The sequence below is a fragment of the Cebus imitator genome, unplaced genomic scaffold, assembly GCF_001604975.1.
Source record: "Cebus imitator isolate Cc_AM_T3 unplaced genomic scaffold, Cebus_imitator-1.0 Scaffold430, whole genome shotgun sequence".
NCBI classification, from domain to species: Eukaryota; Metazoa; Chordata; class Mammalia; order Primates; family Cebidae; genus Cebus; species Cebus imitator.
Window position 1 is genome coordinate 664,278 of NW_016107745.1, and position 17,825 is coordinate 682,102.

A 17,825-nucleotide genomic window follows, 5' to 3' on the forward strand; every position below is an offset into this window, starting at 1 on the left:
TAGAAATTTACTGTGATAAACTAGAGAGCTAGCATATAACAGGCACTAAATAGCAATGGTGCCTTAGGGCTGGATAGGAAAGAGAAAGAATAAAGCCAGTGGAGGGAGAGTAGAAAGGCTTGTTCTGCATTTTCCCATCCGGGCACTTCCACATAAGTCTGCTTCCATTCCACCCCATCTCCAGGGCTCCAAATCCTATTCAACTTGCAAGGTCTCTCTCAAAGCCACCTCCAACCAAAAGCTTCCCCACAAAACTACTGATGGAAGCAGAATATGAAATTACCTCCAAGACCACCAGCAGGGCTCAGCATGCAGGTTCTGTAGTGCTGGGTCAACAAACATCAGTCTATACCCAGAGGAACAGAAATCATTCTACCATAGAGACATGCACACCAATGTTCACTGCAGCACTATTCACAATAGCAAAGGCATGGAAATCAACCTAAATGCCCATCAATGACAGACTGCATAAAGAAAATGTGGTACATACATGCCATGGAATACTAGGCAGTCATAAAAAAGAATGAGATCTTTTGTGGGAACATGGATGGAGCTAAAGGCTACTATCCTCAGCAAACTCGCACAGGGATAGAAAATCAAATACTGCATGTTTTTACTTATAAGTGGGAGCTAAATGATGAGAACTCAGGAACACAACAAAGGGAGCAACAGCACTAGGGTCTACTTGAGGCTGGAGGTCGGGAGGAGGCAGAGAAGCAGAAAAGCTATTGGGTACTGGGGCTTAATACTAGGTAATGAAATAATCTGTACAAAAAAGCCTTTGTCACAGTAGTTTACATATGTAATAAACCTGCACATGTATCCCTGAACCTAAAATAAAAATTCAAAAAAAATGACAGTCAAGGTCAAGCACAATGACCAAGCATTGTTATCAGTGAAGTCCCCAACTGGTTCATTTTGTCCATCCTATGACCAAGCCACAGCTCTTTAAGCTGCATCTCGGCCCCAATACAGGGTCTGGTGCTCAAAAATGTCCTATAATCCAGTGGATGCTGAAGCCACCCAGCTGGATATCTGGAGGTATATCCAACACCTGGCCCTCTGAAGCAAATCCAGTTCCCTTTCTGAGCTCAGTAACCACACTAGCGGGGGTGGGGGGTGGGTGGGGGATGGGGTGGGGGGGTGGGGAAGAGGGGTCGGGAAATCGACTAACCCCTTTCTTGGTTTCTTATAGGGGGCGGGAGGGAACGCGATCGCGCTTGTGAAAAGCCTCTGGAAATTGCAAACCATGATGCAAATGGTTGAAATTATCATTGCCAATTAAGCTTTTGTCTCTTTTCAGACTCAAGGCCAAGCAGCTCAAGAAAGAGAAACAGTGTGAAGTAAAGCTAAAAGATGAGCCAGAGAGATTTCCAAAAGGCTTTCTCTGCCGGTATCATTCTAAAAGGGGCTTTCGAACGGGACCCATGGCTTAAATTACTAACGGCCTTGAAGGCGCATTAAGTCCCCAGGAGATAACACTGGCCAGGAAACTTTAAATAACCTTAATAGGGAGGAAGGAGGTAAAGCCTTTAAACAGAAGACAAGGGGGGGCGCGGGGAAGGCCCGTCCTTTTATCTTTGCACTGGGTCTCCCCAGGCAGGGCTGGCTGTGCGCCGCGCTGCCTCCTCCCCCGCGCGAAAGCGGACTCGCCCAGCCCCGACGTGCCTGTCCGCAGGGCCCCGCCTGTGTCGCCGCCTGACCGAGGGACGGGCGGGGACACACACGCTGCGGTCCCCAAGGACAGCCGCCCAGCCGCTGCTCTTTTAGGAAACGTGGACTTGGGCTCGCTGAGGTCAGGCCAGAGAGGCCGCGCGGCTCTAGCCAAGCGGGTCGTGAATGGAGCGCTCACCTATGCGCCAGGCCTTTCTTGGAGAGTGAAATGGGCACAGTCACGCAAACCTCCCAGAAGAGCGTCAAGGAGAACTGGAGGTGAACGGGCACCCAACAGGCGGCTTTTTGCAGCATGGTCTCTTTCTAGTCGCAGTCCACGCAGAGAGCGGCCAAGCTGAACTGCTCACGGCCCCCAAATGCACCACTTGCGTCCTCCAGCGTAGATACCTCCAATCTCTTGAGCCTAGCACTTTCTAGCCTTTACCTGGCTTTTTTACTCTTTCCCATCTCAGGTTCACCTAGGCTTCTTCCAGGAAGACTTCCTGGATCTCCTCAGGGCCGAGGAAGTGGTGCCTCTTCTGTGCTCCTACAACACACCAGAAGACCAGCCACAGCCTGCTCCTCCTGGCACCTGCACGGATGCTTGGTCCCCTCCCTACCCAGAAAGGAAGTACCTGGACAACAGCAACGTTTGTCTTGCTCACTATGTCCAGCACTTATCCCATGTGTGGCACTCAGTGGGCACTAACAAACATTTCTTGAAAAGTTGTGTAATGATAATTTGAAAATGAAGGGATAACTATGAGCTAGTATTTACTGAGCATTTGTGTGTGTGGCACTGTGCTGTAGTGCTTTACATTAATCAGTGAATCCTCATAGCAATCCTACCGTTGTGATGAGGAAATTGACACACAGATAGGTTATGTAACTACCCCAAGGTTACTTATACTCCCAATAAATGCACTGATTCTGGGAACTGAAGGAGCACGGGGCCATCTGGCCAATGTCTGAGGTTTTCCAGTGGAGGGGACTTCTGAGCTGAGTCTGCACTACGATGTGTAAATTTAAAGACTGACTTTTGGTTCTGAGGGTAGAATCAGACCAGGATGTTCCTCTCAATAAGGGAGGTGGGAGGGAGCTTAATGCCTCCTCCTGCCCTTCCTGAGTCAATGGGAAGAAAAGGGAGAATCCCAAGAATGCAGACGACAGTGTCAGCACTCAGGGCAGTGGAATATGTGCACTGCCTGCAGGGTGATCGGGTGCTGATCAGAAAGCCCCAGGTTCTCCCAAGGAAACCACCTTGCCTAAGTCCTTCAGAAGGAACACAGAATCCAGCAACGGGTGCAAATGCAGAGACCACACATCTCTTAAGGCCCTAGGCTGTCCCTGAGAGATGCTCCCGGGGCCCTGATTTTTATAGGTCTAGTCTGATGACCTCATGGCTCTTTTCCAGGAAAGCCAGCATTCAGTGTGGCCCAAGTACAATTTACCCACCTATCCTTTCAAAACACAGTGCTAAAAGCCAATCACACTGTTGCACCTAAACTCACACTAGTGAGTTATGATTACGTGGTATCAGCCCAATCTGATAACCATGGATAAAAGTCTGGCTATAAAGTGACATGTGTTTGATGAGGTCAAGTTTTTAACGTGGATGGTCCTCAGGGACCTTTACCAGTTCAGAGGAGTAAGAGTTAGCCAGAAGGGGCTCCCAGGTAGAAGAAACAACATAAGCAAATGCATGGGGCATAACCAAGGAGGGTATGTGAGAGGGAGGGAGGGAGAAATCACACAGCTCAGCATCCCTGGTGCTCCAAAACCAAGATAGCAAGCGAAGAATAATATTAAGCATTTTAACATGAAAATAAGTGGAGGGATGCAGTGAGCCTGGAAAGGATCATTTGTGCTCTGGGTAGTGAAGAGGATTAAAAAAAAGAGACTTGTTTGCAAGTAACAGTTGAAAAAGAGGAAAAAAATATATCCCAGGATGGAGAGTAATGAATCCAACAGGGACTCATGAATGTTACAAAGTTCTGACCAAATGGGCCAGCAGCAGTACTGAATGTGTCTCAGGTGGAGAGCCTAAGAGGTTTCTGAGAATTACAGAGGCGAAGACATAGTCCCTTTTTAGCATCCAGAGCTGCCAACACTCCAACCACAGAATATACCACAAAGCCCCAACTCCAGAACTGGAGACCATTCAGTCTAATTTTGTAATCAATTGTGAGCACATTTTGAGCTAGGTTTGAATCAGAAAAGAAAAGACTGGCTGAGAAAAAATTATAAATAAAATACATAAGTGCTGAAAGAATGTCATAAAATGCCATAAAGAATTCCACAGAGGGGAAAACTATATGTGGCTGGGTCATTAAGGGAAGCTTTGGCCCAAGTCTTTCCAAGCAGATCACACCTGGGAACATTCTAGGAAGACTTCCTGGAGGAGGTACAGCTGTGAGCCGAGCCTTGAAAAAGCTCAGCATTCAAAAATAGAATAGAAAAGGAGGAAATTCCTAGAGAGGGAGGGGACCTAGCACAAGCAACAGCGTTTCCAAGCTTGGGGCAACAGTTTTGTGTTCCAGCGGATATAGTGCACAGATTTAAAAGCCTGCGGATCCTGGAGGAGCTGCTCGGCCAGACGGCTTGGCAGCCGCTGAACAGAACTGAAGGCCCGGCCACCGGCTGCCTGTGGATTAAGTAGGCGGACAGAGAGCCAGTGGTGGGAGATAAAAGGGAGTGAAGTGGATAATATTTAGAAGCAAACTCAAGGGGAAAAGAACGTCAGCAGCCCGACTGGCAGGCTGTGGCGCTCGCCGGCATTCTTGTTTCCTCCCTAGGAAAGCTGCATTACCAGGCGACCTCTTCCTGGCTTTGAGAGATGTCCAAATGGGAACTATTAACAAAGGCACGCTCCCATTTTTATCTCTGTCAGAAAGTGCTTTGCCGGTCAGGTTTTCTCTGTTTGGCCTGGGATTGGAGAGCGGGTTGGGGGAAGAAGATCAGACAATATGTTTGCGGATGAGGCTTCTTGGAATTCTTGAGAGCTGGCTCCTTCCAACTCTAAGATTTTAGAAGTCTGTGTCTATGAGCTGACAATTTTTCAAAGCTAAGAGGCTAGGATTTCAGGACATGAAGACTCTTCGAGTCCCAGAATGTTTCTGAGCCTAATGTTCTGAGATTTCTCTATTCCTAGCTTCCTTGAGCTTCAGAGTTTGGGTTTATGGTTGGAGATTCTCTGAGCCTGGAAGTCATTTTAGACTAGAATATCTCATGACATCTTGGTCACCTCCAACTTTAGGCCGTCATCCCTTCTGACGGAGGCGCCAAAGCCAGCCTGTGCTCCTGCTTCTGCGTGTGTTGTACCCCTATATTTAGTTAATATAGTAACATTAAGAGCTGAATGCACCAGGTCATGGAGAGGGGATGGACAGCGCTCGCCATGCCTGCAGGGGTTCTTCACAAACAGCCATCTGGCACAGAAAGAATCTGAGTGTATGCATGCCCATGGATGGCTGCTGGGAGACACCCCGTGATGGACATTTGCTGAGCAGCTCCTGACCCAAGGGCTCTGTCAGGGAGACACAGCAGGTGTGGCAGACTGCAGAAGCACAAGGTGAAGGTCACGCCAGAAGCCTGTTTCTCACTCCAAGTTCTGGAGGGATCCAGTGGAGGCGATGCCGGCCTGTGTTTAATACCACATTGAGGGATGGGCTCTCCCTCTACGGATTACTTCTGGGGAGAAAAAGCTTCAGCATGGTCTGGAATCTTCCAGGGGTGTCTGGAGCCTCGGGGTAGGCTTGCTCCCTCTACTCTAAAGAGGCACATAGATCTGACAGGAGGCCACAAGGTACAACACTGTGGGCTCCAGAGCCACCACACAGGCCTAGAGAGGGCTGGAGGACTCAAGAATGGCCATTCTTGGAGGACAGGAAATTAGAGAATGGTTCTGAAAGGTGGGAGCACATAACAGAAAGGGGAAGGAAGAACAGGGCTTCTATCTGAAGTGTGCAGAACCAGGACACAGGAGAGACTAATAGGTGCTCTGTGCCTCAGTTTCCATGCTATAAACAGGATTAATAATACCCACCTCTCAGGGCATAAAAGCAATGGGGTGCACTCTCAGGTAATAAATTCTCAGCAGGCAAACACTCTAACATTTCCAGGTCTCTTCCCAGACCCTTCACTGACACAACACAGTGAGGTGCTCTGGTTGAATGAGTGAGGAGGACAGAGGGAGAGGAGTCACAGTGAAGGAGAGCAGCCGAGGCTGGGCGGGTGTCCAGCAGACTGTGCCGTGACAGGCTGGGGCTCTCCTCTCTGAAGCCTGGCAGCAGGATCACCCACTGGAACCAACAGGCTTCAGGACAAATAGGTATCAGCAGTAACCGCCAAAGACAAGCCTGCCAGCCCCTCCCAACTACAGATAACTCAGGTTCAAAATTTCAGAGTGGGTTGGCCTGGGATCTCCAAAATATAGGTCAAAGATAAGTATCACAGAAGTCAGACCTGGGCCAACACTGGAAATCACCTAGCCCAGTGTTCTCATGGAACAAAGGGAGCAACTTAGGCCGGGAGAGGGAAAAGGGCTGGCCCAAAGTCACGGGCAAGGTTAGTAACAGGGTCAGGATTAGTGCCTGCTTTAAATACGATGGTCCAAATGTATGTGTCCCTCCAAAATTCATACGTTGAAACCTAACCACCAAAGTGATGATATGAAGAGGTGGAACCTCTGGAAGTTGATACATTCATGAGGGCTCTACCCTCATGAATGGGATTAGGACCCTTATAAAAGAGGCTGGAGGAAGCTTGTTCACCCCTTCCACCATATAAATACACAGAAGGTATCATCTATGAAGACCAGGCCCGTCCCAGACACAAAATCTTTGATCTTGAATTTCCCAGCCTCCAGAACTGTGAGACATACATTTCTGTTGTTTATAAATTACCCACTGTAAGGTATTTTGCTGTAGCAGCCTACATGATAATTTTGACATGTTGGGTCCTTATAGGAAGGCGAGACGCTTTCAAAGTTCAGAATGAGACTCCTCACTGTGATTTGTACCTTTCTTCATTGTTCATTCTTTCAATAGTGCTGGATGATGGAACGGAATCAGAGAGGGTCACATCATAATTTCTGACCATTTGCTCATTAATTCATTCATGCTCCAAATATTTACTGGGCACTTACTAATGCCTGCTGGCCCCCCAGGGGGAGACAAAGGAGCTCTAACTATAAGCCAAGGAGATCTTTATTCACCTGTGCAGGCTTAGCTTGTATTGGGGGCAAGGCGGCAGGGGGGTGGTGTGTCTTCACAGCAGTCTCCTAGAAAGTTGGGGACATATTCCAAGGAAGAAGCTGATGCCCAGGATGTCTTTGAGAACTCCTAATTTAGAATCACCTTGAGATCCAATGCATAAGCCAACGAGAAAATCAGTTCCAGCACTTTTCAATTCTCTCTCTCTTTTTTCAGCAAGAAATGATGATCTACCACCATTCCAACACACACACACACACACACACACACACACTTCAGCAGAAATGTCATCTAATAAAAACCAGATCATCTTTCAGACACCAGAAAAGCAGGGCTTGTGGCAATGGACTCACCTGAGTTTGAACACAGTCCACTTGGCCTGTCTGTGTAATCACAGCCAAATGACTTCACCTTTTCAAGTCTCAATTTACCCTCTTAAAAATAAATACAATAATAAACCTTGTTGCATCTCTGTGAGGATTAGAGATAACACCATTATGAGGTCTAACGCAGCACCCTGAACAGAGACAAAACTCAATAAATGGTACTGTGGTTTCTAACTCCTAAGTGAGGGACCTGTAGAATTTTGCAAACATTTTACACGCCTGTGGCAGGCATGCTTCAGCGCTCAGGCGCTACACGTATCACATGGTAACGCTCAGATGCTTGGTAAAGTACAGAATAGCAGAGTCCTTGTTTTCTTATTATACCTCGGAGAACCATGTAACTCACAGGTCTCATCCAGTCCTCTGCCTCTGCCATGCAGGGAGTTGAGGGGGAGGACAGGTACCCTAGAGGGAGAAGTAGTGGCAGCCGGTACCAGTCCCTGGAGGCAGCAGGCAGAGCTGATAGAAATCTGCAGGTCCCAAGCTTGTCATAAGATCTGGACTCAAGACTTTGGCATCCTCGGGCCCCCAAGGGCGGGGCTCACTGCCTCTTAATACTCCAACTTTACCGTGTTCAGCAAGGGGTGAGGACTGGATATGGCTGCTGGGAGAAGGGAGTGGCAGCTTCCCATGCAGCCTTCCTCTTTCCCTGCCCTGGAGCCAGTCTAGACTATTTGCTAAGCACAGAACCAATACCCAGGTAGTCATTTGAACCCATCAACAACCTCCCACAGGTAGTATCTTCTCATGTCCCACAAAACCAGCTCAACTTTGAAAGACTGGTAATTACTGCCCCATTGGAAAGATGAGGACATCAAGTCTTGCCCAAGATTATACATATACAAGTCATTGATTTAAGTGTTGAGGCTGGGACTGACACCTGGAAGCAAGTCTCCTATCTCCAGCCCACTGTGCTGAGCTGTCTACAGCACAACAAGAAAATCTTCAGAGACCTGCCTTACCACCAGCCTTATAGCCAAAGGAAATAATATCTCTACAAGTATAAATTTTCCAAGAAAGAAAACGTTAAGCCCTCAAGTCCTAAAGCAGAGATAGAAACAGAAGAAAGAACTAAGGAATTACTATGGAAGATATCGAATACCTACACAGGAGGAAGTCTAGAGAAACAGCCGGGAGAACACATCCTTCAGGTAGAGTAAGGCTGACAGGCTCTGTTCCGTATTAACCATATGACCTTGGGCAAGTCATTCAGCCTTTCTGGATGCCCACCTTAGAAAGCCATGGGGTTGTTATTGAGAATTCAATGCAATGGAAAAGCGTGTGAAGCCTCCTGCAGGGTGCCTGGCACGTGGAATGGATTAGAATCATCCTACGGAATGTCAGGGATGGACGGAGCTTGAACGATGACCTCATCTCAGTGTCTCCTTTCACAGACCAAGAAAACAGGGCCCAGAGAGAGGAAGTGACTTGCCCAAGGTCACACAGCAAGGTCATGGTGATGCTGGGTCTAGCACTGTCAGTTTATTCTTAATCAAAGACCGAAACCTGACGATAGACCTGATCTTCCAAGCTGTGCAAGGATGGAAGGAGCTCCTTCAGGGGTCCCAAAACTTAAACTTTCTTTCTCCATTTAACAAGAAAAAAAACATGGTATTTCTGTCCAGAAAAAAATATATATAAAAAAATTTTAAGGACAACAACATTGATACTAAAATCCCAGATCTTAACAGACACTCTTTAATTAAGTCTTATTTTTCCCGCCTTCTTCTCTCACTGCCCCCCCAACCCAAATATTTTGCAATAACATTAATGCTGCAAGGAAAGAAAAAATAAAAATCTGATGCACTTAACAGATATTTTGGTACACTAATGCGTCACAGATGTTCATATCAAACTGCGCACGCGTGCATGCAATTTTACTGAGGAGGCTGCTGCATTTCTGATCTTGAATTTTTGGATCCCTAATGACCTCATCTGCCCAGGCTCCAGAATCCCACCCTTCCCACTTAGTCCAAGGCTGCCCAAGGAGGATGGAGGACAGATTTCATCGCCTCTCTCCAAAATGATAACAGGACAAATTGGCATGACTGGCCACTCTGGCAGGTGGTGAAGGGTATGTAGATTAGGGAACTAAGAGGAGTTCTGTTTTCTTTTGTTCGGGACTTGCTTTCTGCAGCTCTTTCGAGGAGCTGGACCCAAAAACAATTTTAAGTGTGGGCCCAGGCTGGTGATGGGGTGGGTACGTTTTTGAAATAGAGATTGGAGTCCGTTTGATCTTCAAACACAAGCTTTGGAGACTGTCAGCAGGCTCCCTCCCAGCCGATGAATGGCTCTCAGTAACTTTTCCTAAAACATCACCTCACACACACTTTCCAGCAAATGTTTTCACCCTACCAAAGCCATCATTTGGTTGAACAGCAGTGTTTCCAGACCCCGAAGAAAGATAGTTCTGTTGTTTTAAGAGAGACAGATTAAAGCCAGGGGCTGCTTAGCCAGAGTTTCTGTGTGCTTCCTTCAGCCTTTTTCGGATTCCTCTGTGGTTGGTGCAAAGAGGGTGTTGAGAGTGATGGTGGATACCCCACCTCCCCACCCTAAAAGAGATATCGAGGCCAGACATAGGCCTCTGAACAGAGGGGCCTCCCACAAACCTGCCACCGAAATGAGATGGGCGGTGAGCGCCGGGGGTCCCGACACAGATAATATCAGCTCCCAAGGCTGGCAAGGGAAAAGTCACTTCAGAGGGAGAAAGCGGCTATGTTCAGAGGAATCAGCACTGGGCCAGAGAATACACAGGATTTTCCCCCGTGGAGAAGGAGTCAGGCATAGTCAGAACCCTGCAGGGCGTGACTAACTGCCCCAATACTCCTGCCACTGGGGCCCTCTGGGTAAGGACTCCACAATTATGGGAGAGCCAGCAGGAGAACCGACAAACCCGCCTTTCATTTGGCCGGCAAATCAATCTGGCTTCTTACCTCCCCAGGGACAATATTGCATTTCCCTTAGAAAAACAAAGGCCAGAGATCTTGGAAAGGGGATCGGTTTCTGCCGCTGTTTCCCTGGTGAAGAGCTTGCAACATCTACGGAGCAGCAAGCAGGTCTGATTCCAGGGGTAGTTTCTGGCCCAGCCAATGTATGAGGCTGCCTCCTTAACGGGCAGCGCGTCTCTGAGCCATGCCTCACTCGAGAAATCAGCCCAAGCCCCATCTTGGGGCCTTCTTGAAGGAATCCCCATTCTGGGATTGACAGCCCCGTTCTCAAGGCACAGATGTGAACTCATTGTTCCCAGGGTCTCAGAGCTGGGTTTGGGGCCAGTGAGTAGCAAGTGACCTCTACCCATGGAGACGGAGCTTTTAATGACATTTTGCTGTATCAGGTCTCTGGCAGCCAGAGACTTTAAACCTCTTAAGCCCCTCCCTTCTCTCCTACTTCAGAGGTTCAGAAATCAGAACCTTTAAGCGAACACACTTCTCTGGAATTATTAACCCCAAAACTCTCCTGGCTGACTTTCTCCTGGCCTTAGGGAGGCGGTCCGAGGGTCACCTAGAGCTTTGCACAGAGCCGGCAAACTGACAGTGCTTAACCTCAAAATGGCAAGCAGCGCTCTGCTGTCGCCAGGTCCCGGACAACTCTGTTGGCTCAGCCTCGGGAGCTCTGCCTTCCTCTTGCTTCCTCCGGCACTGTCCACACACCAACTTCAAGCCAGTCTCCAGGGCCTCGGGAAAGCCTGACACAAACTGGAAGCCCCTCTTTTTGTTTTTGATCACCCTGATGGTCTGAGGGAAATTCTTTCTGCCCAGGCAAGCACAGCAGGTGAGGAGTGTACATCCCCAACACGCAATACTGCTGACATAGATGCAAACACTCAGACGCTTACCCCAAATTCCAGCACACCCCACTCTCAGCTGATATCACCAGCGCAGCCAGGGTGCTGCCTCGCAGCCCAAAAGAACCTCTCCTTCCAGAAAAAGGACCTGACTCTGGCTGCCTCCCCCTCCCCATCGAAAGACAATCAGAGAAGGGGACCCGGACTCCAGGGCTGCCAGCTCTGGGCTGGGGCACCGCATACCTACCTGGGAGAAGTTGAGCCCGTTGAGGGGATGGCACTGCTCCTCCACCCGCTCCACAGCCCCTGTGGTCTTCTTCATCTTCTCAGCCTGCTGGGCCAGGTAGAGGTCGAGCATGGGCACGCCGCGGAAGCGCACGTCCCTCTCTGTGAGCGAGTTCACCATGAGCATCACCCAGACGGGCCTCTTGCGCTCCCAGTTGCCTGCGATGGCATTGAACAGGTAGTCGGCATAGAGCCCCTTGCCCCGCTGAGCAGGTGTCATCCAGGAGGGCATCATCAGCTTCACATAGTCCAGGTGGCGCTTCAAGCGCCAGTAAAGCTCGTGGGGCAGCACGTCCTGCAGGTTCTCCCCGTGTGGCAGCAGCTGGCAGCTGGCCAGGGCTGAGATGGTGTAGGGGTCTGTCAGGTCCAGCTCAAAGTAGACGCGGGCACTAGCCTGGAAGGCTGCCTTGGAGTTGTCGGGGATGAAGTCCCAGACGCGGGTGTAGGGGACATGGATAGTGCCAAACAGGTAAGCCGGGGGATCACGCCGAATCGTCCACAAGAAGGAGTTCAAATCCCTCTGCTGCAAGAGTAGAGGAGAGGCAAGGCAGTGAGGCTGAAGGCAACCGAGTAGAGTCGGGGTAGCCCAGATTGCATTGCAGAGGGAGGTGGGGATGGCAGGCAGAGACCTATACACAGGCCGGCCGTGGTAAAGAGCCAGGGCTTTGGAGCCTGAAAGACCCACATTCAAAACCTGGCTTTGCCCTGTTTTAGATACATGATCTTGAGTGAATCAGTTCACTTCTCATAGGCTCAGTGTCCTGATCTGTAAAATGGGAGCAAAAGCAACTACCTTAAGGGTTTTTGGGAGAATTAAAAGATACAATGTACGCATATTAAGCCCTCAGAGCAGTGCCAGACACAGAGGAAGTCGGCAATGAACGGGAACTCTCCTGATTAGCGTTTGCTGGGAGTGCCAAGGACTGCCACACCACCTGAGGATATTCATGCTTGGCCAAGCCAAACCTTCACGCGTGGTATTTCATGTGGAGGGTGGGGAAAGGGGGAACAAGAGTCCTGCTCTGGCAAGAAGGGAGGAAGTTGTATAACTTTTAAATCCAACCATTGGAAGATATATGCCAAGAGCACTTTGAAAGCAGAACACCTATTAAAAATAGCACACCTATTTAAACAGCTACTTCCCATTCATCAGGGTGAATTCAGTTTTCCTTTTGGAGGGCAGGTCTGGGGTGTCAGCTACTTTGCTCAGCCAGCTGAGACCATAGATGAGAAACTGCTTTAAAATCTTGCAAGCCCAAGTCAAGTTCCAGAATCTGGTTTGGGGGGAAAGGATTCTATTACAATTAGTCTCAAGAAATGTACATATTCTGGGTACTTTCCAGGCTCCTCCCCTAAAAATGTATACCTGATCTCTAACTCCAGTTGTTTGTCATTTTCTATGACCTAAGCTCCAACTTAGGGGGGTGTGTGTGTGTGTGTGTGTGAGCTAAGGAGAGGCATTGCAGACAGGGGTCCTTTTTCCAGATCCAATTCAGGGCTGGGCGTAAAGGGCATGAGAAGAGGACTGTCATTTCTCTTAGGCAAAGCCATTTTCCATCCAGAAAAATCCCTGGAGTGCCCACTGACCACTTGCAAGCTGTAGACCAACTCATAACATTTTTCTCTCTGATTCTGGCACAAATAAAAAGTATGTGTTGGGATGGTTGGGTTGTGGGAGAGCAGTGCCTTACTTTACTAACAACCCAAAACTGTAAATCCCAGCATGCTGGTGATAGACTGAGAGCCCAGCCAGCCAACGAGCTCCCTGTTTGTGCACAAGGCTGGCTGCCGGAGGTGCACCTTGCCCAAGGTCAGCGAATTCCCGGTTAACAGGACAGCACACCTACAGCAGCCAGACCCTCCGACACTGCTTCCTGGCCTCCAATTCAAGGTTACTGTCAATGCATTAATTTACACTTAGAGGGAAAGATACTGAAGGAAATAAAGAGATTCTTTGTTTTGGACGGAAAATTAGGAGAACCAGTAATTATTCGACCCCCGAGGAAGTATTAGGCCAGCACGTCCTGGCATTGCCTTTTCCTCTCCTCTGAAATCGTCCCCCTTTTTAACGAAATGTGGATGCTTGGGAGAGTAGGTGCTGGGGGCCTGGGCTGCAGAGATGGAAGTGAGAACCAGCACCAGGGAGAAAGTTTGTCTTAGGTCAGAGTAGGAGGGCAGGGAGAGAGAGGGAAGCCTGGGAGAGGGCAGAGTGTGTGAATGGGAGAGCAAAAGGGTTGGATGGAAGTCAGGAGAAGGGCAAGGAGCGCTAGAAAGACACAGTAAGAAGTGGGCAGAGAGACCAGAAGGGTAGAGAAAAAAATGAGGAAGGAGAGTCAAAAAGGGGCGCAGAGGGAGGAAGCGTCCAAGCAGGACCACAAGTCAGGAGAAAAGCCCGGGAGCCGCAGCGTGTGGAGAGGAGCCGGAGAGGGAGCGTCCCTTCTCGCTCCTGGCTCGGAGCTGGAGCCCGGACAGGCAGGAGCGAAGGAAGGGCGCCCGAGGCTGCGCCCGGCCGCTGGAGGTGGAGTGGGTGGGCTAAGGTGGGTGCGGAAGCAGGACCCAAACCATCGTCCCACGGGGCTGGAGTACCCAGGCGGGCGGGAGAGTGGCCGGGCAGGCGCTCGCTCACCGATCCGGGCGGCCGGCACTGTCCTCCGTCCGGGGGCTGAGGGCGGGCGCGAACGGTGGCGAGGAGGGCGGCGAGCAGCGGCCCCGCCAGGGCGGCGTGCATCCTGCCGGGGCCCGCAGGGCGCGGGGGACTCTCCTGGGCGGCGCCCCTCAGCAGGGTGGGGAGCCCCCAGCTGGGAACGGAGTTTTCTCTGGAGCACCGGGCTCCAGCGGCGGGATGCTGGGCGCCCTCTGGGGCGTGGCTGACTGTCCCAGTCGGACCTGGGGGTTTCTCTGGGGCGGGGCTCCGTCTGTTGGAAGAGGGGACCCTCTAGGGCTGGGCCCCTCCCCAGGGCGCTCAACCTCGCTGGCCGAGCACCGGGGTGCTGAGGGCGTGTTGGGGTCCTGGGGCGCGCGGGGTCCCAGAGCTGCGCCGGGGTCCAGGGGCGCGCGGGGTTCCTAGGGCAGTACCGAGAGCCCAGGGTGCGCTGGGGTCCCGGGGTTATGCTGAGCACCCGGGGCGCGCAAGGGTCCCAGGGGTGCACGGCGCTCCAGGGGGCGCGCAGTGGGACAAGTGCGGCGGAGGGCGCGGCAGGGGTGGGGGGCCGCTCTGGGGCTCCCGGCTGCCCCCGAGCCCGGCTCAGAGGGGCGGCGGGCGGCCGCGCGGCCGCTGCCCGGGCTCCGCCATGCTGCTCCGCGGCTGGGAGGGAGGGAGAGAGGAGGGCGGGAGAGCGGCGCGGAGCCGGGCCGGGCGGGGGGCTGGGGCCGCTGCGGCGGGGGAGGGGAGGACCTGGCGCGGGGCGCCGGGGGCTGGGGGCCGGGGCCGCGCCGGGCCGGGCCGGGCCGGGCTGGGCGGCTGGGAGTCGGGGCCAGCTCCGCGCCCGGGCGCGGCGAGGCGGGGTCTGATGGGCATGGCAGGCGCTCGCTCACTCCTCTCTTGCTCCCTCGCTCGCTCCCTCACACACGCGCGGAGGGAGGCGAAGCCGGCAGCAGCCACTTCCCAACTTTCCAAACTTCCCAGCGCAACTTTTTCCTCTCCTCCCCTGCCCGCGCCTCCTCCTCCCCCGTCCCTCCCCCTTCCCTTCGCCGGGCTCCACTGGGCCGCAGCTTCCGCGTGCGGCCGCCAGAGGGCGCCCGGGCTGAGACCCGGCTGGGCCAACCTCCGCGGGCTCAGCGGCAGATGCGGACCGGGTGACAGCGACAGATTTGGGAATGTGGACTAGCCTCGCCCAATGCATCCGTCCCGCGGATCCTGGCAGGAGAGAACAGTGCTGAGAGGGACCGGAGTGGGGCTGAGGAGATAGCAATCACAGAAAATTCAGAAAGCTGCGGTCTACGCCTTGTGTCACCCCCAGCGCTGGCATGCGTTTGGTAGGTACTCTGCAAACACCAACTGATTTTTAAAAAAAGAAAAAAGGAAAGAAAACAAAATAATCATCCTCAAATTTCCTTGGAATCTTCCATTTAAGTAATCCCTTCTTATCTGTGTTCTTGGACCCACGCAGGATCCCTGTGCCTGTCTCTGGAAGAGTGAGGATTGATATCCCAGCTTCTTAGACCACGAGAATTGAAAGACCCCTTAAACCAACCTTCTCATCCTCAAGAGGCAAATGAGACTTAGGGAAGGCCGGGGGAAAGCTCTAAGCTTCTGAACAGTTCCCAGCAAATGAAGAAAGGGAAGCGCAGGCACCCCTGCTTGATTCTGTTAAAAAAGAGTTTGCCGTCTTTTCCTATCCAGATAACAGAAACTGACGATGAATTAGGTGATACTGCCAGAAGCCCACAGCCTACAGGAGACAGACAGGGACAGATATGCAAAGAGGCCATTAAAATACAGACGATGAGGGCCAGGAGAGACAGAAGCACAAGGAAATGAAAGCAGAGAGGAAGAGCTCCTGACACAGCCCAGCGGCCCAGGGAAGACTCCTGGGAGATGGTCTTGAAAAATAAGTCAGAGGTAGCTGAGTGAAGGAGGTGCACGCGCCTTCCAAGCGGAGGACGAGCAGGTGCCAAGGCACAGCGGTGTAAGAGCACACCTGCAGGGGACTGCATGCAGTTACCCATGGCTGCAGGGAAAAGCAAGTGGCAGGAGCTGAAGTTGTGTTTCTGGCCAGGCTGTGGAGTCCATCCATTCTATGTACCAGGTGATAGGAAGTCATTGCAAGGTTTGAAGTTTAAGGTGGCAGGAATAGATCTGTGCTTATCCGGGGCATGAATTGGAGAGGGCAAGTTGGAGGCAGGGAGACCAGTGGGCCTCACTAGAAGGTTGAGTGAGGAAGACGAAGCAGGGCTGGAGGGGCAGAAAGGTTTTCCAGAGCACAAGATCTGGGCGGCTGGGAAGAAGGGGACACCAGAGACTGGCAGGCTGACTCTCACGTGCCACATGAAATTGCCAGTTTTGTAGGTCACAAGTGAAAGCATGTTGGCAATTTCATATGGTTCAACTTCCTGGGTGTCTGGAGCAGCCTCAGCCTCTTAGCTACACACATACGTGGTGAAAGATACCAAGCAGGCCAGAGTACCCAGATGGCGTGTATGACCGCACAGGACAGCTCCCTGCTTCCCACACACAGAGCTCTGAGACCGCAGCTGTGACAAGAGACGTCCTTTAAAGAGCCTCCACTTGCTGGAGCTCAAAACTCCCTACAAAGTCACCACTCTGCTGGTCAGCATCAGGGGAAGTGAGAACTGAATTCCACTGGAGGGAGGGTCAAGGTCCTCATTGGAGAGTTAGAAGACACAAGTCAGAGAGCGGATAAGAAAGAGCCCGATCAATTTAAAGTAATGCTATGTGTAAATATGTGTGTGGATTTAAAACACCTTCCCCTCCTGTATTGTAAATAAAGGTTTCCTGCTATCTTTGTTTCCTAAAATTAGAAAAGTTTTGTTGGCTAATTGTCATGAGCGTCAGCTCTGACCTCCTCCCCCATGGTGCACGTGGTGGCTGTGTTGACTGGGGCAGAACAATTAGCTTCTCTGTGCCTCTCCTTCTCCACCCAGATTTCTGTCCCCCTCACTTTCTGTGAGCCAGTGTGTGCAGTAATGTCTTCAGATCTTCACCAGTGTTGTTACTGATATTCTTAATTAGATGCAAGAACAAATAGATGTTTTTCTATTTCTAGATATTATACCCAAGAGAACTGAAGACACTCATCCACACAGAAACTTCTACACAGAGGCTGATAGCAGCAGTATTTATAATAGCCAAAAGGTGGAAACAACACAAATGTTCATCAACTTATGAATAAATTAACAAAATGTGATATATAAAAATACCATATCATATGCCTTCAATGTATACTTTTAAAAGACATGTTATAGGCCGGGCACGGTGGCTCAAGCCTGTAATCCCAGCACTGTGGGAGGCCGAGGCGGGTGGATCACGAGGTCAAGAGATCGAGACCATCCTGGTCAACATGGTGAAACCCCGTCTCTACTAAAAACACAAAACATTAGCTGGGCATGGTGGCGCGTGCCTGTAATCCCAGTGACTCAGGAGGCTGAGGCAGGAGAATTGCCTGAACCCAGGAGGCGGAGGTTGCGGTGAGCCGAGATCGCGCCATTGCACTCCAGCCTGGGTAACAAGAGCGAAACTCCGTCTCAAAAAAAAAAAAAAAAAAGACATGTTATAGTCATATGATGAAATATTACTTGGTCATAAAACAAAATGAACTACTGATACATGCTATGTCCAAGACAGCATAAATCAATCTTGAAAACATTGTGCCAAATGAAGCCAGTCACAAGAGGACATTTGTTATATTATTCCATTTATATGAAATGTTCAGAATCGGCAAATATAGCAAGGCAGAAAATAGATTGGTGGTTGCCTGGGGCTAGGAGAAATGGGGGCAATGGCGGGGCCATAGCTAAAAGCCACTGGGTTTGCTTTTGGAGTAA

At 50.9% G+C, this 17,825-nt stretch overlaps 1 protein-coding gene across 1 annotated transcript in view; it reads right to left on the minus strand.

Moving 5' to 3' along the window:
• TRABD2B (TraB domain containing 2B) overlaps positions 1 to 14,644 on the minus strand; it is a 231,042-nt gene extending 216,398 nt beyond the window's left edge. The window contains exons 1-2 of the mRNA XM_017510091.2: positions 13,948 to 14,644; positions 11,284 to 11,844 (exon numbers count right to left, since the gene is read on the minus strand). Of these exons, the coding sequence (XP_017365580.1) occupies positions 11,284 to 11,844; positions 13,948 to 14,049 (663 nt within the window). The 5' untranslated portion in view covers positions 14,050 to 14,644. The remainder of the gene's footprint in view (positions 1 to 11,283; positions 11,845 to 13,947) is intronic.
• Positions 14,645 to 17,825: the final 3,181 nt, after the last annotated feature.